The sequence below is a fragment of the Lagenorhynchus albirostris genome, chromosome 17, assembly GCF_949774975.1.
Source record: "Lagenorhynchus albirostris chromosome 17, mLagAlb1.1, whole genome shotgun sequence".
In the NCBI taxonomy this organism is placed as follows: domain Eukaryota; kingdom Metazoa; phylum Chordata; class Mammalia; order Artiodactyla; family Delphinidae; genus Lagenorhynchus; species Lagenorhynchus albirostris.
The window spans coordinates 2393495-2414674 of NC_083111.1; the positions used below are offsets into that span (position 1 = coordinate 2393495).

The window sequence follows — 21180 nt, forward strand, 5'->3', positions numbered from 1 at the left end:
AGTCATTAGATAGATTTGTTTTAAAGATAGAACTTCCTTGCATGAAAATACGTGAAGAATAAATTAAAACATGCTCCATTCTCCCTGCGTACGTTAAATGAAGGTTATTCAGAACGGTTTTCACAGAAGTTCACAGATCAGATGACGTGACTGCGGGGGAAGAATGCCTGTTCTCTGAATATTTTTTTGCATTTCCACGTCTTATGACAAAAACTCCAGAACTCATGTTAGCGGGCAGGTGCCATGGCAGCGTGGGTAGCTGCAAAACCCATCAGGGACTAGACAGGCATAAGGCCGGTGCAACCACAAACGGCGTACGTGTGCGGCCCAGTAACCCCAGGGGAGAGAAACGGACTTTTCGTATTTGTTTTCATAATAACAGTTTTTACTTAGCCATGGAACTGCATTGTTTTGCTATTGGATGTGGAGGTTTGTTTCGTGCTTAAAACAGCATGAGTTTTTCTTCCTCCAACTCAGGGGGACGGAGTTGGTGGCGGAGGCTTTCCTGAGCTGGCATCTTCATGCTCGGTTCGGGGCAGCGAGTGAGAGATGCACAGAGCTTCCGGGGAACGGAAAGGCACCGCGGCGGAAAGGTAGCATTCTCAGTGCTACCGAGAATGAGCACTGCTTTATGTTGTTGTGGGCACCAAGGCGTTACTGAGAGAATTAACGGGTTTCTCTCCACTCTGGGTATTTGTAAACCACTCAGGGACCAGGAAACACAGCCAGCATTTAACGTGGGCTAATATAAAGGCAGTTATAGCTGTTTCACCGTAAGTAGTGTTTACTTTAAATATTTGATCATTATTTTTCGCGAAATAATTTAAAACATTACCAAATGTTATTCCTGTAGTTATAAAAATATGAAAATGTCACTGAATGTGCTACATTTTTAAACCAAAATCCATACTACACGAGCATATAGAACACTCATTAATTAGTTTCACCTGAATTCAACATATATGTATGTGTGTATATTTTGTGTATATATCCTAGAACTATATCTATATCTAAATTTATACAGATAGATACAAAACATTGTGTGTGTATATTTGTGTGTATAACTTTCTTTCCTGAATCTAACAGGCTGTCAGTGGTTACTTATGTGAGCTGTACCCTATTTTTAGTAAGAACAGGTAAACTATCTTCTGGAGTTTAATGTACTTCTTGTTGGTGGACAAACTCCTTTCAAGTCTGTTTATACACTGTTAGGTTTTATACGACATTCACGTTCTTTACGGAAGGTGACCACGGCACAGAAGGGAGAAGCACCCTGTGCTCCTAAGAGTACTACGTCTGGGTTAACTACGCGTGAGATCAAAGGGATTCCAGGGATTTGCACAACGTTGTAAAAAATTCCCGGTCTATGGAGGACTCCAACTGGGGGATTATTTTGCTTGGCAGAAATCATTCCTGGGTTTATTCCCAACATTTACTTTCTAACCTTTTCATTAAAATATTCAAGGACTCTAAACAACTTGAAGAAACTGTTAGTAAAAACACCAAGTTTTATGTGTTACAGTGTCTCTGTGTTAGCATCAGAGAACTGACACATTTTAAATGTTTCTGCACTAATTCTTAAATCTGTGGGTGAACATCTCCAAAGCCACACGTGTTTTTTTTTTTTTTTCCTAGTAAAACCTTGATTTCTGAATTGAGTTCCTTCTTAGACTTTTCACTTTTTCTCCCACCTTCAGTGTGAACACTTTTGCTGATGTAAGTAGTATTTCCATATTTTTACCTGTATTTCTTCAGAATTACTGTATTTAGATTAAAAATGGCACCAAATTTGTAGAATAATTAATCCACTATTTACCATACTCAGTGTCACTTCATGCAAGACCAGTAGTACTGATTAACTTACTATTGTTATCCTTATTTTATTTCACCGTACAATATATTTTCTCTCCTCCCAGCAGTAAATAGTATATTACATATTTAAATACATGCCCCTCACCCAACATGCACATACACAAGATGCATTGTTTTTGGAATAAGTATTAGAATTTGAAGCTTACATTCAGGAAATGGTGGTGTTTTTCGGCCTTGACCTGTTTGTACGAGGGGATGTTTACCAAAAACCTGGGCATCGAAACTGGCATAATCGAAAGGTACTTTTCCAAATTTCTCTTGCTCTTTTGACACCGTAGCTCTGGGAGAGATGATGGCTTGGGATCGGAAATTGAACTCGATTTGCTTCACCAAGCTTGTCCTGAAGAGAGAGGGGCAGAGCTCAAAAGAAATAGGACGACACCGTTGGTGAGCATCCCAGCATCAGAAGTTAAAGCAGCTCAGGTGTGTCACACCTGGAGTTTCCCACTGAGCCCCGCACTAGGGAATAGAGCTGTGGTCACACAGGATGGGGTGGAGTGAGGGACAAGGGGGCACTTCGGGCGCTGGGTGGCCTCAGGGAGGCTGCACGTTGTGTGTCCGAGTCTCCCATCAGTAAGAGAGAAAGTGCCATGGAACTGTCATCAGGGCACTGATAAGGTGTGTACTTCCTGCTGCTCAGGACTGTTCATCAGAGTAGCAGTGAAAAGTCACGACTGGAACTAGTGAGGAAATGTCATTATATTCTGATGACAATATAATGTCATTATATTCTGTTCAGCGCAGTTGGCAGGGCCCTGACGCCTAACAGGGGCAGTGTCGGCACCGGAAACTGGATTCCTGACTGTGAATTTCTTCTTAGGCTTCTCATCTTTTTCCCCACCTTCGGACTGAATGCTTTTGCTGCTTTAAGTAATATTTTAAATAGTATTTCAAAATTTTATCTATTAAATTGCCACTGTTTCAATATGAATAAAAATTACTGTATTATAACAGCTATCACATTTTTCAATAGAATTATCTTAATCCAAGCTAAATGTGACTTAAACATTCCTTTAGAATTACTGTGTGGATTAAACAAGGGTATCATATTTGTATAGCACCAATGCCGGCCAAGGAAAACACAAATGCTGTCGTGCTGTGGTCTATTGCTAAAAGGACACAAATAAATATACTTTCAGAATTTAGCAATATCAAAAATACATACTTTTATTTTGTTTTTCACCAGAACATACCTTACTCATCAGAATGTCAACGTTTTGATGATGTTTCTTGGATTAGGTAAAAAACTTTTTAGCTGCTACATCAAAATATCTGAGTGATTAGTTGAATTTGTTATTGTCTATATAACTTGCTTTATACCCCTAATATTGCAACAGCGTTCTAGTCTAAAATAATACTTCTAAGAAATGAGCAAAATGAAACTTAATGCTGTTTCTATGTTTGATAACTAACCTACTTCGGGAGAAACTAGAGAATACGCTACTGTACTCCTAACCAAGAATCTTGTTATGAGATTTTTAACCCGTGATTCAGTAATTCATGATATTTGCCTGATTTACATTCCTCACTCATGTGATTTTGACTCTCGGCAAAGTCATGACAATTTGAGTCTTTTAATTAAACCTACAGAAGCAAATATTAAGGGACACCGTATCTTGAAAATGTTCCTAATAACTGCTTTTCATTCCAGTGTCTTGGTAACGACAATGAGGACCTGGTCATCTGCTGTAATCCCCAAATCACTTTTCTTATGTATATGAGTTTTGTATTAATAAGTGTATCACCTCATACTGTGTCCTCATCCATAGTTTATTATTTAGGTGTGAGTAAGGTCCTCCAAACTACTAGAGACTCTGAAGGACCTAGGACCGACAGGAGGTATTTCCATAGTTGTCAATTTGGAATGAATTTTTGTTTCAAAGAGACTGTGCGCATATCTGGAAGAGTGGGACGACCATATAGCATCACATATTTTGAGTGATGAGGGATTAGGAGGTGGAAAGGTTACGTCAACCATAAGGGGGCCCCTACCTGACTAGGGGGCGGGCTTGTGCTTAGCGACACAGAATTTGATTAATCTGTTATCGTAGACTTTACATTTTTTGGATTCATCCACATTATGTGACCTCTGCGTGCAGATTAATTTCAAGTTAAACTTCTGGAGGTTCTAGCAGTTCATTTCAGTGACAGCACGATTAGCCGGCCCAGCCTCTCAAGTGGACACTGGTGGCTGTGCGTTGGAACAAAGGTGGCCCACGGTGAGTTGGCACCTGGGAGGAGAGGGACCCTCTGTGTAGGCGCTCGGCACGCAGGGAGTAACGGGAACCCCAGGGGAGCATCCTACCTGTGACCCTGCTCAGGACACTGCCCGGTTTTGGCAGAATCCAGCTGACTTTTGTCCTGGGACATTGCCAGTTTTTCAGCTGCAGCAATTGGACAACCAGAAAGACTGTTTAAAAAAAAAAGTAGGCGGATCTGAGTTAAAAAGATAATGTAATTTGCCCTGGCACCTACCTCACAGCATCCTTGGCAAGCACCAAATGTTAAGTTGTATTAATAGTTCACTTAGCACCATTCTCAGCCTAAAAGATCCCAAAGGGTTTTGCAAACTACTGTGTCAACGTTTGTCCCCAAACCTCATCTCAGAGGTGATGAAAAAACAGAGTCATTTTTAAGATCAAAATATTATGTAAGGGAGGAATAACTAAATTATTGAAACCTCACGATATTTTAAGTAGAATGCGCTCATCCAACTGCAACTGTCCAACTACGGATGTCAGCACGATAATTCTATGATAGCTTAGGGTCTTTTGCAAAATGTTAGGGACTTAATTTTATATCTCAGTTTAAATGGAGAGCACAGAATGTACGTTTCCTGGCAATAGGCTTATAAGTCAACTAGTATCTCATGACCACATAATCTATACATGAAACACATAAACGATAAGCATTTTCACCAAAAGTATTTATATATATGCAATATATTTGTATATAAAGGCACATATGTGGTTTTAAGTTAGCTGCGATCTCAGTGAAATAAATCTCAGTGAAATGAAATGACGTTTACCTTCAGTAATCTGAAGCTCTTGGGTACCGTTTTAATGTGCATTGGATGGGATTCAAGATAACCCCTAAGCCACTCTTTCCAAGGTCAAACAGCTCTGGGGTGGGGGAGGTTCAGAGCAGAGACCAGGCTCTCTGTGTATCGCTATATAAGTATCTACCCCTGGTCTCCAAATATGACATTTTTTTGTTGGCATACTTGGCTGCTCAGTGAAAATTTATAGGGGAGTAAATAATGGGGTATTTTTTACTTTTTCCTCTGCACACATTGAGAATATTTGTCACCTATGTCAGGTGCTAACATATCTGATGCTGATCCAGGAATTTTGATAACACACGGCAAGTTCCTTGTTTTCTTGGTGGAAAGTTTCTCTCGAGTCTCATCCCAATTACCTCCTGTGCGTGTTGCGGTTGCTGTTCACATGCCCTCGTCCTGTGCATCCCGGGGTGGGGCACTTGAGCACATTTTCATGCATGGCAAGAACTAGGCACGAAATAGCACATAAAAGAATAGAGCAATTTATCATCAATACATCACACACCGACAAACTGTCTCAACTTTGCATTCAAAGGAATTCAGTTACATCGTCCACCACGCTCCCTAATTCTTCGAGAGAATAAACACTTTTCAAATGCAAACCAACCAATGGGAGCCCACACCGGACCTTCTCCTCTCTCTGACTCTCACACTCCAGGACACTCTCCACCTGCCCTAACCCCCAGGGCCAGGTCCCAGACAACCACAGACAGCGCCAGAGGCCCAGAGCCCACTAGAAATTCCAGCTGGCCAATCTGAGGCCAGTTCACTCCGCTCCCTCCCACGAAAGCTCAAAAAGGCTCTTGCTTACAACAACTCATCCCTCCCCGCCGCGGGTCCTGGTGCTTCCCCCGGGGGCCCTGCCTGGCCTGAGGTGCCCCCTCCTCTTGGGAGCTCTGAGTAGCAAATTAGGTTTTCAATGTCAGTATCTCCTGATCTACTGGCCTCACTGTACCCCAAGTTTTCTATTAATATGCTCTGTTTTAAACACCCAGCTAGATGGAAATTGTCTTGACACAGAGGGAGAAAACTTGGTATTTCCGTTTCTGACTCCAAACTGGAGGAGGAAGTGGGTAACTTGGTGGACTTCTTTCAGGGCCGGCGGTACTCACTCTCCAGGGGAACCCGCACTTTGTGAGGGCACCCCGAAAGGCTGCGGTGGTGAGGGTACAGCCCTGTCACGTGCCCTGTGCCGTCGCACCCGGGGATGGGGCACTTGGTCTCCCTCTTTTCAGGCCTCGGTGAATCTGCAGAGGAATTAAATTGAGAGAGACATCTGGTTATTCCTCTTCCCTCCCCTCCAGCAAAGTGGCCTTGCACACGACCTTCTCACTCTGTTCACCCTTCTGATGATAAACATTCTTCTCACATCGCCTTGAATAAGACCCTCAGCTAAGACCTGCGGAAGCAGAAAGAATGTTTTCAATTTTCCTGGTTCCTTAAGCAGAGGCTGACACAGGGCAAGGGAGTGCTGAAACACAGTGACGGTTTTAAGTTGTCATGTCACAGATCACAGTTAGAGCCTCATTATGAAATGTCAGCCCTACACCAGAGGATGAATAGGCTCTGGAAAAGGAACAGGAAAAAAAACAGAGAAGGAAAAAGGAAAGCATTTATTTAAACCCAAACTGTCTCCTATTGAAGGGATCTGTAAAAGGCCAGATTCAAAAATCACACGATGAAGAAGCCGCCGTATCTGAGGAGGGCCCGTCTGGGCGGTCCAGTGGGTCCTGGCAGCAGGTCCAGTGGCCCCGGAGTTCTGGGTTTGAGCAGCTGTTCCTAGACACGTGGGGAGGCTGCTCCAGTAAGAGTGACATCTCGCGCCACGCCCGGCCGGGGGCAGTGCTGTGAGGGCCCAAGACGCCCAGAGCCCCGCGGTTTGAAGCTCTGGATCAACGCGCAGTAGCTGCAGAGGAGAAGCTACTGGTTTCACTCCTAGTGTGGAAGTGGAAGACAGAGGCAGCAGGAAGAGGCTTGGCCGCACACAGGGTGGGGACCGCCTCGAGGCGTCTGCCAGGCGCTGCCAGGAACATGGGCTGCGGGCGGAGGACCAGGTGCTGCGGCAGGGGAAAGGGACACCTTGCAACCCATGCTGCCGGGCTGCCCAGAGGGGGCGGCTGCACACAGCTCGGCACACACACTGCTGGCTTAGAGAGGGGGTTATATAAATCCGTAAAATAAATGAGGACTAACGTGAATATTCTCATATTCGTGACCGAGAGGGTAGATAAGCTTAAAACAGAAATGCATTCTCAGAGCCGAAACTGCCCCCCTAACTCGTGCGTGGAGTGACAACGTCAGGCATCGGGGCCAGCCTGCCCCTCACATTCAGGGCATCTAGAGGAACCGGGACCAGAGCGGGCAAGGCGGCCTCAGAGAGAGGACCAGCGTGGGATGGAGGCCGGCAGCCTGCAGGCTTCTCCCCACGCGAAGTATCAGGAATCACGAACACACGACGCTGAGAGGGAAAATAAATAGTCTGTACCATCCTGCCGCAGGAAGGCTGCCGGCGATGGGTACGGGGCAGGGTCCTGGCTGCGAGGACGCCGAGGGCCCGTGTGCTCCGGCTCCAAACGTGGCACGGAGAGCAGGGCAGCGCTGCCGGAGGCGACAGACGGCCCCAGGGCGGAATTCTGCGGGGGGCAGACGTGCCCCCGTGTTGCCACGCCACCCCGGCCGTCGGACTGGGCAGGTGGGTACCGCAGGTGGTACGCGGGGCAATTATCTGGGGACGTGGTTCCCGCCAAGGGGGAAGGGCCAAGGGCCCTCCCCGTGAGCGCGCAGCCAGGGAGGGAGGCGTCGGCAGGGAGAGGACGCGTGTCTTGGGCGGGAAGGGAAGGACCCGAGTAGCGGGCGTGTGTGTTTCCTGAGACGGGATTTAACGCCACGAGGTGGAGACTACACTCTTTGCTGTACGAGACAAAGGTGCATACGAAGGGTTCTGACATGCTGTATGATTTTGCGGGGGTATTTTTTACTTAGTCCGAAAAGACGGCCAAATTTCCAGTCCGTTTGGGCACTCACGTGTGTAGAATATGCTAGTAAAAGTCCCCAGTGTTTCCCTTTGCGGCACGGCAGAAACTAACAACGTTGTGAAGCGGCCATACTCCAACACAAATTAATTTAAAAAAAAAGAACAGAGCAAGAAATACAGATCATTTGAATAGAATTTTGACCAGAATTACTTCTTATGATATATGGGAACTTGATGTGTGAAAAAATAAATTTCTATTCAATTGGGAAAAAAAAAATCCCCGATGTTTGATTCACATGGAATTGGTGGGGGCTGGGTGCTGACACCCTGTGAGAGCGACTTGGAAAGAATCGGGAAGAAGGAGAGGTGATGTGAATGTTGACGGGCTTCCTCCCTTGGGTCTGGTCCAGGTGAGGCCGCCTTGCTCAACCACACGGAGCGCTTTGGCCACACTGTCTGCGGGAAGCCAGGGAGGGTGTGGGAGATAAGGCCAGGCTGGCACCTGACCAGGTGTGGGTTGCTGACTGTCCGGCTTGCACTGTGTCCGCCAGCCCCTCCTCTGCGGGGAGCAAAGATGCCCCACGGTGCTCTCCGGGGCCGGCGCCGGTGCCTGACACGAGTTGGAGCTGCAGCTCTGGGGGGGCTCCCGGGCCTGGCTCTTCCTCTTTAATTTTCTTTGCCGGATGCTGCTTCACGAAAATGACCTTATACCCTGGTGACCTGACGTCCCGGTTTGCCTGGGACTGTCCTGTTCATACCTGATGGACTCGTGGGATTGCGCCATGGCTCCCCTTCACCCCGAAAGTGTCATAGGCTGTAGGATAAATTATATGGCGACTCTAGTTAGACTAGGGGGACCCAAAGTCTCCCTATTGCTGGGTGGCAACAGGATAGCAAAACTTGGTATCGTTAGAACTGCCGACTCATCGGAAGGCTTGGGTGAAACGGTATTTTGAAATCCTAGGGTTCTGTCCCTGAGAGCAAAGTCACATGCCCAAGGTGCACGGGGATTAGTGCTTACTTAGGAGCATGGAGTACTCACAGGAGAAAAAAGCTCCTCTTTCGCTCCCACACCAGGGACGGGAGCAGGACCGTGAACCTGGGCAGCCTCTGGACGAAGCCTGGAGGCCCCTGCAGTCGGTCACTGTTTTGCCTGTCTCTTCCTGGTCTAGTCTGGAGCTCCCTGCGTGGACTTCACATCCCAATGCAGGACCTCACCCTACACACAGGCTACACTGTGGACTCATCCAGTCCCATCAGCGATTCTCTAAGTCTCCACCGTGCACATTCTATTGCCTTGTTAATTTCTGTAAACAAAAAAACCTTTAAAAAGTTCTAAAAAATGACCAAAGTATCGTCAAGTGTTTTAAGCCATGGCACAAATAATTAGTGTCTCCAAAGACTGGATTTCATTGGCTGAAGGTACTATCAGTTGCAAGGTGAAACATCCTTTTATGTGCCCGTGAGGAAGGACAAACGACTGAAAACTGCATGACGGCACACGTTTCTAATTGCACAGAGATGCTAAGATGGGAAAACTGTGCATCGTAGAATGGATGAAATATAGTATATTGGAAATGATGGGGTTTTGGAATTTGAAGTAAATTTCATCTTTTTTTTTTTCTGATTTTTTAGTTCATTAAAAAAAAAACAAAACCAACACCCACACAGGTAATTTCCACAAGTTGGGTGTGAGTGGAGCGCTCAGACCTGCTGCCACACCCTCCTGCCCCAGACCACATACTATCCTTGATATTCCGTCTCCATCCCAGCCCTACAGTATGTTTGCACAGAACTATTATCTCACTCCTCACTAAATGACATTCTTTTATTCTTTTTTTCTCAACTCTGAGCTGCAAGACAGTATTTGACAAGACTACTTGTAGGTGAGTACTAAAATGGACTTAAAATATACAATGGATTTCTGGGTAAATCTCAGCAGTCAGGACATCTAACCACACTAGCGCATTATTCTTGTCAGCGCTTTAGGTCCACGACCTTGATTACCTCTAAGATACTCCTCTCTGAATTCTGTGGTTCTCAGATTTTAGGGTGCCCGAGAATCACCTCAGGAACTTGCTTTTAAAAACAAGCAAGCTATGCACATGAAAAGATGCTCAACATTGCTAATTATTTGAGAAATGCAAATCAAAACTACAATGAGGTATCACCTCACACCAGTCAGAGTGGCCATCATCAAAAAAATCTACAAACAATAAACACTGGAGAAGGTGTGGAGAAAAGGGAACCCTCCTACCCTGTGGGTGGTAATGTAAACAGGTGCAGTCACTATGGAGAACAGTATGCAAGTTCCTTAAAAAACTAAAAATAGGGCTACCATATGATCCAGCAATCCCACTCCTGGGCATATATCCTGAGAAAACCATGATTCGAAAAGATACATGTACCCCAATGTTCATTTCAGCACTATTCACAATAGCCAAGACATGGAAGTAACTTAAATGTTCATCGACAGAGGAATGGATAAAGAAGATGTGGTACATAGATACAACGGAATATTACTCAGCCGTAAAAAGGATGAAATAACGCCATTTGTAGCAAGATGGATGGACCTGGAGATTATCATACTAGGTAAAGTAAGTCAGACAGAGAAAGACAAATATCATATGATATCACTTATACGTGGGATCTAAAAAAATGATACAAATGAACTTATTTACAAAACAGAAACAGACTTGCAGACTTTAAAAACAAACACAGTTACCAAAGGGGAAAGGTGGGGGGGAGGGATAAATTAGGAGTTTGGGATTAACATGTACACACTACCATATATGAAATAGATAAACAACAAGGTCCTGCTGTATGGCACAGGGAACTCTACTCAATACTCTGTAATAACCTACATGGGAAAAGAATTTGGAAAAGAATGGATATGGGTATATGTATAACTGAACCACTTTGCTGTACGCCTGAAACTAACACTACATTGTAAATCAATCTACTCTAATATAAAATAAAAATTAAATTAAAATTTTTTTAAAAAAAGCAAGTTCTGAAGCAGTAAGTCTCACGGGATCCTGGAAATACTCATCTTAACAAGCCAAAGACCACGCCTTGGGAAACTCCACGTAACTGGAGGCCTCATCACCGGGCCCACCTGGTGCAAGACCCAGGGGCGGAGGGCATCTTTATGGGCACACGGAACAGAACACAGCTTTCCTAAAGTCTGAGGATCAGTTTTAAGGTCTCCTCCGAGCACACTGACTGTCTCATTCAAGTTTGGTCCAGACGTTTGTGGACCCTCCGTTAGAGAGCTTGTAAAAGCACAGGCTTATGAAGGCATCAGCATCCGGTCTTGTCCTAAGAAGGATCGAGCATCCTGCCTGGCTTCCTGGTAGCTTGACACTATTTTGAAGCTCAAAAGCAGTCAGATGGGGCTTCCCTGGTGGCGCAGTGGTTGAGAGTCCGCCTGCCGATGCAGGGGACACGGGTTCGTGCCCCGGTCCGGGAAGATCCCACATGCCGCGGAGCGGCTGGGCCCGTGTGAGCCATGGCCGCTGAGCCTGCGCGTCTGGAGCCTGTGCTCCGCAACGGGAGAGGCCACAGCAGTGAGAAGCCCGCGTACCACACAAAAAAATAAATAAATAAAAAAAATAAAAGCAGTCAGATGATCCCAGAAAGAGGGCGGGAAAGAAAAATTAAATTTCTGGAAATGATTTGATTCATAAAATGATTTAAAATCCAGTAAATACAAATGTACTTTTAACATACCCAATATAGTACTTTTTAACAAGTACGATATATTTTTTAAAAGCAGTCCTATTAGAAGAAATACAGGTCTTTATTTTGCGAGAGTTAAAACCCTGCAAACCAACCAAGTTTTAATCTGAGAACAATCTATTGAGTAGGAAAAAAAGTTGCTAATTTTAAAATATAAATTAGGTTTTTAAATTGTGCTGTCAAAAAGCTATCTGGGAGAAGCAATCAAACCTTACTCACTTACCACCCCCCCAACCTCTAAAGACATTTTAAATAAAATAGAAGCAAATCGGTGTCTTACGTTTACTGGTAAAGACTTGTCTTCCGCCCACGTCGATGACTTTGTTTTGCTTCCTCTCCCCCGAGAGATGCTCCAGAAGAAGCCTGTCCAGCTCCTTGTAGGTGCTGTGGAAAACACAGCCTCGCTCAGCCTGCAGGGCGATCGCCTGCTCCAGCACACTCAAGTTCCCCTTGGTTTTCTCCAGGGCAGCGGCTTCCTCCACCCCCGCGGCCGGACACCCGTGCCTGTGATCATCCTCCTTACTCCCAGGGAACGAGGGCTGGGCTTGGCCATCCGACGGGTCCACGGGAGCGTGCTGTGGCTCTCTCCTTCCTGTTTCCGAATCACATGTGCTTTTGCAAGAGATAAACTTGTCACCTTCAGTTTTTATTTCAGGAACTTCCAGTAGGTCTTTCCTATCATCCACGAGAACATACTTTGGGACTCTCTGAGGTTTGGTTTCTTCTGAGAAGTTGGAGTCGCTGTCCCAACCATTCTCTGCACTTTCAGAGTTACTTTCGTTGTCATCGGAGGAGCAGAACCGCAGCTGGGAATCGTCGATTTTGTCTTTTCCATCGTCGGAATGAACCATAAAGCACTCATCCACTTCATCCCCCTCTGCTTTTAGAGACTGGATGCCACTGTCATTTAAGTTCTCGCTTATGGTCTGAACAGATGCATTATTTTCAAATTTCCCCAAATGCATTAGCGATTTGACCACGAGCTCTTGATAACGGCCGTATCTGTCTTCCTTCCCATCGGAATTTTCTTGTGCAGTTGAATGAAGCTTCTCCTCCATGGGTTTTATCATGATTTCTTCTAGGGAAAAAAGAAGGCCAATATTTGAAAAATAAGAACAAAAAGTATTTTAAGGGAATTACAGTGATAGATAGATAGACATATACATATAAAATACATGCAATATGTGAATATGTGGACTCCATCAATTATATAAACATTGGGTAGAAAAATACATACCCTCTTGACAAAACAAAACAAAACTCAGACCTTAATATTCTGAGAATTGCCTTTAAAGAGATGAGCTATTCTAATTTTCAGCATGTCAGAGCTAAGCTCGTCTAGTTACTGAAATACATACTCAACCATCACAGAGTCCTGAATGTGAAATTCGTGTTACTGTGCCTCTTATATTTGCAAATCTCAGTCAACTGGAAGAAAATTAAGCATATGTCCTACTATACATTATAAAAAGGAAGTATTCATCGAATTTCTCTGCTAGCGTGGCAATATATTTTCAAAGCTTATTAGGTTGATTTTCTCTGCCTCCGTAGAGTCCCAAACATACTTTCAGATTTTATGGAACGTTAGCTGAAATACACAACACATCTACACGAGACGATAACTAAAAGAAGCCTGAGGTTCCCGAGACTCCCTCATCACTGTCATAACTGTCACATGAAAATGCCATGACGAGGGAAACACAAGTAAATGGGAGAATGAACATGATGGGCTCATATCTTGAATAGTAGCTCAGTTTCTGGCCTGGTACCTGCACGCACTTGTGTAGAAAGGAGATGAGTCAGGAGTGGGGACGGCTGGAGGATGCTGAATGTTAACCAGCTCTTCTCAGTCCTGATGGTAAAGGAGGCCTGGGACTGAGAAGAGCGCCCACCCCCCAAGTGCCAGTCTGCCCACGGGGCTCCGCCGTCCCAGAGCAGCTGTCCGTGTCACCCCCTTCCCTCTTGGCAGTGGCCCAGTCGGGGTGACAGATTGTGTGTGTGTATATATTTATATGTACAGTCACCCTCCCCAAGCCTGTCCCGGTGCAAACACACCACCTGAGGTGCAGATTCGCCAGTGCCCCAGCCCTGGCCGCGCACATGGCGGGGTCCAGGGAGCTCGGCGCCCAGAGATCGCCAGGCTGTGAAATGCACCAGATAACCAGGCAGTGGTCCCTGGCAGTCACTGAGACAAAACAAAAAGAAGCAGCAGCAAGACTATTTCTGTGTCTCTAAAGGCAGGGTGGTGGATGGGAACACAAAATAATAAGCCCCCTTAAAGACTGTTAAAGACACCAGGTGAAGTGCATTCTGCCTTAATAAACATCTTGGGAGGAAAGAAAAGCACAGCCGTCCTGTGTAAGGGCTGCGGGAGAGGGTGTCTGTGCAGAAGACAATGTGCCTTTTTTGGGTCTCGTTTAATTTTTTATAAACATTGCGTCTGACAAGGACACTCAAAAATGCATCTCCATCATCTTCCTTTCTGGTAATTATCTCCCTAAATCAACACTGGACTGCCCGGATCAAGTAAATATTGCCATAGTAACTAAAAGCATTTTTGGATGAAGGGAAGAATTCAGTCACAACACTAGCCCCTTTAAATAATGCTGATTATAGAGTGCAGTCTTTTGTTGGGATCTATTCAACATAAACTGAAAAATTTAACATTTTACTTCCTAGAAAAGAGGCTGGCGAAACCAGCACATAATATTTGAACGGATGGTGTATCCTCTCCTGAATTCATATCAGAGGAACTCCAGGTTTAAATAATATATTAAACGTAGTCTAAAATGCAAATGAAGTTTTTCTCAGTATCACAGTTGGCTGTTAAGAGAAAGTGTAAAGGGTTATGATAATTTTAGAATATTATGAACTACAGAAAACAAATAAAAAGCATTTTCAGTGAATATGCTCAATTCATTGAACTATTCTCTCAACTCCACTTAACTACCCACATGTGTACAATAATGATTTATAGACATTATACCTAATTATGCATATTTGGGCTGTGTGAGAGTGCTAACAAAAGCTCTAGAAAGCAACAATTACCTCTGTTGCTTAGCTACATAGTTTAAAATATTCCCATTAAGTGCAGATCACCAGAGAGGCGGGGGTGACAGCCATGCACGTGTGCCTGACGATGTGTGTCACCGAGCCGCTGCCAGGCGAGCGTTTTGGGTCATTTCCAGTTTACATAATTGTTTGGTTCAACTGTTGGTTATATGCTAAAAGAAAATATTTATTAATTATTCTTCAGAGAGAGAGGAGCCCTGCTGGTAGAGGTGCCTCCGTGCGTCGCCCGCGGGGTTTCCAGGGGTGCTCTGCAAACCTGCAGACCAACTTCCCACGCGCCCACCCCCCTCTGCCATCACTGTCATTGTCACAAAGAGAGAAGCTGAGTTCGCTTCTGAGCAGACGCATCTGCGACGGGGCGCCCCCCCCCCCCGCTTTGTAGCAGGCTGCCTACCGTTTCTGTGCTCGTGCTCTGTTCTCCGGGGTCGCCCGGTGTCTGTCTTGCGCTTTTGCCACTGACATAACCCAGAGAGCCCTGCGTTAGGGGCCTCGCTTGATTCTGGGCGTGTGTCTCTGTGCCAACTCCGATGGGTTCCTCCCCCTTTCTGAGCCTCGCCCTCACAGGAAAGCGGGTGCCACCCAACAGGTATGCGGTGAAGGATGGCCGCTCCTCCCTTCCCTGTTACTACGGTAGAGTCAGCAAGGGCAGAGGAGACATGGGAGCTTCCACCTAGATAAGGTGCGGCCCGTTTTTCATTCAGAGTAAGTGGTGACCACGCCCGCTGTGGAAGGTCACAGTCCAAGTGCAAAGAGGACTCAGCCCAGTTCACCATCACCCACGTCACACTTGCCATGCTCGCCAACTGCCTTGGGGATGGGAGGGTCCGTGCACGGCGTGGAGGGAGACCTCCCGGGTCTGAGGTCCAGAGACTGGGGTCGTGTGGTTGGCCCAGCACCACCTGCCTGTATGGCCTCGGGCAGGCCGACGTCTCCCGAGTCCTGGGTCCTCATCTTTAAAACGAGGGTGATCTGATGTCCCAATGACTGGATGACCCTGTGACATGCTAAGACAATGAACTGGTATGTTCCTGGCATGGTGTTCAGTTACTCATTTCATTTAATCCTCACAACAACTACAAGAAAAGTACTTTCAACTCCCTGTTGAAAACCTTGGGAAACCAGGGTTCTAAAAAGCCAAGGGCTTGCTCAAGTTCACACAACCAGCCAGTGGGGGGGCTGAGATCCGGACCCACGGCCAGGTGCCTACTATTTTCCCATATTTGGATACTTTCAAGAGCGAATTTATAGGAAAATACCAGAATACACTTGTCAGGTAACTTGTAATAAAAAGCAACAATCCTTAAAGTATAAAGAAAAACACATAAAGACAAACACAACAACAAACAAAAACTAACAAAGTGCATCTCACAACAACGTGGGGTAGAAAATTCCTCAGGTGCACTTCTGGGGCTGGAGTAGGACAATACTTTCCTCATAGAGCAAAAAAGTAAATAAATAAACTTCCTTTTGGCCTGATATGTAAAACCTCACATCTGTTGATTTGCTTTAAACCAAAGTCTCTCCTCTGAGGGGTCTGGTAATCCTGAAGTTACCTGCTAGCGGATTCTCCATAGGTATCAACTGTTCTGCATCAAAACAACTTAAACAAAAGAAGTCCTCTGAAAATCACGTTTTGAGGTTGATTCCTTTCGTACAACTGGATTTCAGATTTTACTTCTGTTTCTGTAACTATCTAAGTGACTTTTACGGGTAAATTAGTTTTCCAGGCCTCCTGAGTATGTCAACTTTGTTGGGAATAAAAGATGAATTCATCTTTCAGAGTTTTAGAATGGGAGCGGCGTATCCTTTATTTGCTGTCTGTTGAGAGATAACATGGTCAAAGTATCATCCCAGCTCCCAGAGCCTCCACAGGTGTGATGGGTTTCCTGGAATCACGATCACGTGCTCACAGCCCGGGAGGATCCCACACACTGGCTCACCCGCTTCTTTCCCTCGTCTGCACTGGGAACACACGAGTGCGTCCTGCCTCCTGAGAGAGCTCTGCAAGGTCACCTTCTGTTTGCCCCAGTGAAAACTGTGCATCTGCATGGTTTTGTCCAAATTTTCTTCTATCGTCCTTAACGCCCACCTGCAGCTCTTTGAAAGACAGCCAGGGGAGGGCATGGGGCACAATTTTGCCATTAAAGGGATTCAAGCTCATGGCCTCAGCCTTTGTGAACCTAACCCTCTCTCATCAACTGAACCGCCTGCTTAAGACAAAATTGGGCACACACCTGGTCTGGTGAAGACCTTGGGGTGCCTGGAGTGACCGAGACGGTAGGTGAAACCCCTTATGCTGGGCTTGGGCGCAAACTCAGCTCTCTTACCTTCCGGGGGCTGGGGGTCACTTGCTCAGAGGGCTGAAGGCAACTTAGACTTTTCCTCTCTCGACCAGGGAGAGAAGCATCTGTGGCCTGTCATTTCTGGAAATGTGACTTCGTAATTTGACCCCGTAGGGACTTTGCCCAACTTGCCTTCCAAAGGTGGTCAGAGCATGGGAAGGGCTGGATTATGGAGCACGGTTAGCTGGGAAATAGTTATTTTGCTTGTCCTTCAATTGTTTCCTAATTATCTTCTTTCCAAAGCCTACAAGCTGTGTTACCTTTAGCATTAAATCCCTTTGTCCTCAACGGTCTCATTTGTAAAGTTGTGGCCATAATAATACACACTCACGTCACTGTTGGGTGGATTAGGAGATATGATTTATGTGCTCGGAATATATTAAGAATTCAAAAATAATAGCCACTACGGCTGTAATTTTAGCATATTCATTATGATTAGTAGTGGCTCTAATACTAAAGAGTGAACATTTGTGAAGCTGCAGATAGAAGTCCATCAGTGCTTCTAAGTGAATATTTAACTGAGAATATTTGACAGTATACTTTCCTGGTGACTACCAAGCATCTACAACGATCATTCAGCTACAAAAGAAGGCGGGAAGCTGGTGGGCAGGTACCGTCCTGGTCCTTAGGGTGCCTGCAAAATGTGTTGGTGTAAAAGATGCCCATTTTCTTAAATACTTGGTAAATTAATGTCAGCGAGGTGAATGATATAACCATACTGACTCAAGGACTTTCCCTAGTACTAACCATCCTGACTCAAGGACTCTCCCTAGTACTAACCATACTGACTCAAGGACTTTCCCTAGTACTAACCATACTGACTCAAGGACTTTCCCTAGTACTAACCATACCGACTCAAGGACTTTCCCTAGTACTAGATTCAACCTACAATTTTCGTGAATCAACTACAACAAAAAACTGACCAGCTCAAGGAAACAAACAAAAAGGTCAAGGATGATTATAATTTACAGATGAGCCACGAGGTTTTACGCCATATGTTAAACACACAAAAGCCAGGAAGTTCAGTCAAGCACTAGCAAATCAGAATACAACTGTTTTAACTACAGAATCTCCAATTAACTGTAAGCCGGGATGACTGGAGATCTGATGATTGTGATCTGAGATCTGTGCTCACTCAGTCGATATACTTTCATATCTTTTCTATTAACGCCTACTGCAATTACTACCATTCTATATGCAATAGATATTTATGATCTAAGAAGCTCGCTGCCTTCGGTTTGTATAATTTATACTTCTTTTCAAGTAACAACTTATTTTGTATATTTTGATTCCTTAAAAACTCACATTTGGAAAAAAATGTGTATGTAATAGAACATACACCATCTAGTTTCATTTTCTAAAAGGTCAAGCTTTAGATTTCCATGTATTTTCTAAAATAAACTTTTGAGACATTTTGCATGTCCTTCGATTTTAGCCTCATGCACAAAGTGGTCTGTGATGGTCCAGGTCCTGGAGGCACTGGGACAACCAGCGTCTAGTGGGGGTGACCGTGAACTGCGGAGAAGCACATCCTAAAATTTCAAAAAAAAATGAGGGGCAGGGGATTAAGAGACACAAACTATTATGTACAAAACAGATAAGCAACAAGGATATACTGTACAGCACGGGGAATTATACCCATTATCGTGTCATAACTTTTAATGGTGTTATCTGTAAAAATACTGAATCACTATGCTGTACACCTGAAACAAATATAATATTGTAAATCAACTGAACTTCAATAAAAAATTAACAAAATAAAATTTCAAACTAGAGACTGCGTCTCATATGTCCTATCGGAAATGCCTCAAAGATTACTTTGCAGGGGTTTTATCTTTCAGGGACTAGACATCCACCCCATTAGGGAGTTAAGGTCCTCTTCAACTTGGGGGCTTAGTCGCTTTTATTTTCTTCGGAAAGAGGCACAGTCCACACCCGTGCCTGGGGCCAAGGATGCTCTGCTCTCTGTGGCATGTGCTTAGACCCCCTACTGTTAGGGAAGGAAAACCGGTCCTCACTAGTGGATGCTGAGGGAAACCAATGTCTGGTTTTGCTCTCACGTTGGGATTTGCTTTTCCCACCATACAAACGGCACGTCCCCCTGAGGTGGGCCTGGGTCTGTGCGCGGGCAGGAACTCAAGCTGGGGCCACTCCACCTCGCTACCTGCACCGGGGTGATGGTGGGTCTCCGGGGCGCCGTCCTGCCCCAACGCCTCCGCCGTCCGCTCAGCCCGTCCCTCCTCGCGGTCCACGCTGGGGCTGTAGTGTCGGGGCTTCATGAGCAGGGACTTTCTCTTGTTGACCGGCACCCCCAGAGCCTGCTCCCCGGCTCTCCTCTTCTTGGCCGTGGAGCAGTCATGCGCAGCACTGCAGTAACGGAGACGGATTAAGAACATGATGAAAGAGTTCACGGCTGTCTGCCCTTCGACCATCACCAAGCACGACCAGAGAAACCTGGGACCCAAGGTTTGGGGTTAGTTGTCGCCATTAACGAACACAGCCCATCCGTTGAATTCACTGAACTGTGCAGATTCTACTTTACTGCCGATCAGAAGAGCTAAAAAAAAAAAAATCATCCTTAATCCTGAGTAAGCATACGTTAATCTGTACTTTGCCTGGCACTACACTAAATACCCAGGGAGGGATGAAACAAGATTTGCACTGGTTTGTTAATCCCAAGAAAGAGCTAATGTGAAAAGTATACCACCAGCTACAAGAAAACGTGTCCAGTATGGATAAATCACAAGGTTTTTCGGATAGTTGTTTGCTACTGAAACTGCTTATCTCCGCCACAGTTGCATGTCAACCTTGAGATGCCATATCCCGGGCTTTGACTTGAAAGACAGGGCATTAACGGGGGGACAAGCTGTGAACATCTGATCTGCCCATCTCCAGTCCCAGAAAAAAGTGGAAAGATGCTCGTGGCACTCTGCCGTTTGGTTCTTACCCATTTGGCACACAGAACAAACAAATAAAGGGAGGAGAAATAAGATTGGATTTCCCAAAAATGGACCACAGTTTATCCTTACTCCTGTTCTCGTACAGTTTTATTTGGAAGTCCTCCTGAGGATGGCCCTTTCAAAACAGATTTCCTACATATAGCTCACTTGGCATTAACGCAGCTCACTCTATGTGCTGAAGTTAAGACAAACATTCTCTTGGCAAGACCCAGGAAGACCAGAGGGTTTAGCCAACAGTGAGTCTCTGACATATATTTATTAAACACTCTTTGAAGAAAAATGCAAACTTAAAATAAAAAGATCCAGAGCAGAGAATCTGGACTCAGAGTAACGAGATATTACTCCATCGCTAAAAGAAGACTGAATATTCAGCATTATTCCTAAGACAAGGCCTTAAATTGTTTTGAAGCGTCAGTGCAGAGAAACACCAGTGGTGGCCCATTCGTGAAAATTATTTAATTAGCATCACACATGAATTCTTGAATTTGGAGGAGTAGGTTTTAAAACTTCAGAAGAAAAAACAGCGCTCTTCCTTCTGGGAAACAAAGAGATTCTGGAAGGAGAGAGAATCCAAGAGGGTTAGAAATCTCTCACAAAAGATTAAACATTGAGAACTGAAGATTATCCCAGTAAGGAAGAGAACAGTGACTTTCCTAAATAAACTAATGTGCTTTGGCAAAATTTCTCTGATGAGCCCAAATTTAAAGTGACCACGGAGACTTCCCTGGCGAGTGGTTAAGACTTCTCCTTCCAATGCAGGGGGTGTGGGTTCGATCCCTGGTCGGGGAGCTAAGATCCCACATGCCTCGCGGCCAAAAAACCAAAACATAAAACAGAAGCAATACTGTAACAAATTCAATAAAGACTTTAAAAAATGGTCCACATCAAAAAAATCTTTAAAAAAAAATAATAAAGTGACCACGCACAGATGATGGAGCGGAAGAGCATCTCAGCAGGTGGGCAGGAGAGCACATGCCTTTGTGAGGACACTGGAAAGTGCAGGCCTGCACGGCCTGAGCCTGGCCTGTCAAAGAGAACAGTCTACAACATGCGTGTCCCGTGTCAGGGGAGCAAAGTGCAGAGAAGCAGACCCCCCGTGCAGGAGCCTACTCTGTCCGGGGGGGAAGACCTCTGAAGGGGGAGGGGCAGGAGGGCAAA

General features: G+C 45.2%; 1 protein-coding gene across 1 annotated transcript in view; it reads right to left on the bottom strand.

Moving 5' to 3' along the window:
• ST18 (ST18 C2H2C-type zinc finger transcription factor) overlaps window positions 1-19494 on the bottom strand; it is a 64611-nt gene extending 45117 nt beyond the window's left edge. Inside the window, exons 1-7 of the mRNA XM_060128570.1 lie at window positions 19227-19494; window positions 12345-12726; window positions 11929-12260; window positions 6046-6180; window positions 5290-5380; window positions 4178-4282; window positions 2019-2212 (exon numbers count right to left, since the gene is read on the bottom strand). Coding sequence (XP_059984553.1) covers window positions 2019-2212; window positions 4178-4282; window positions 5290-5380; window positions 6046-6180; window positions 11929-12260; window positions 12345-12726; window positions 19227-19494 — 1507 coding nt within the window. The remainder of the gene's footprint in view (window positions 1-2018; window positions 2213-4177; window positions 4283-5289; window positions 5381-6045; window positions 6181-11928; window positions 12261-12344; window positions 12727-19226) is intronic.
• Between the last annotated feature and the right edge of the window lie 1686 nt (window positions 19495-21180).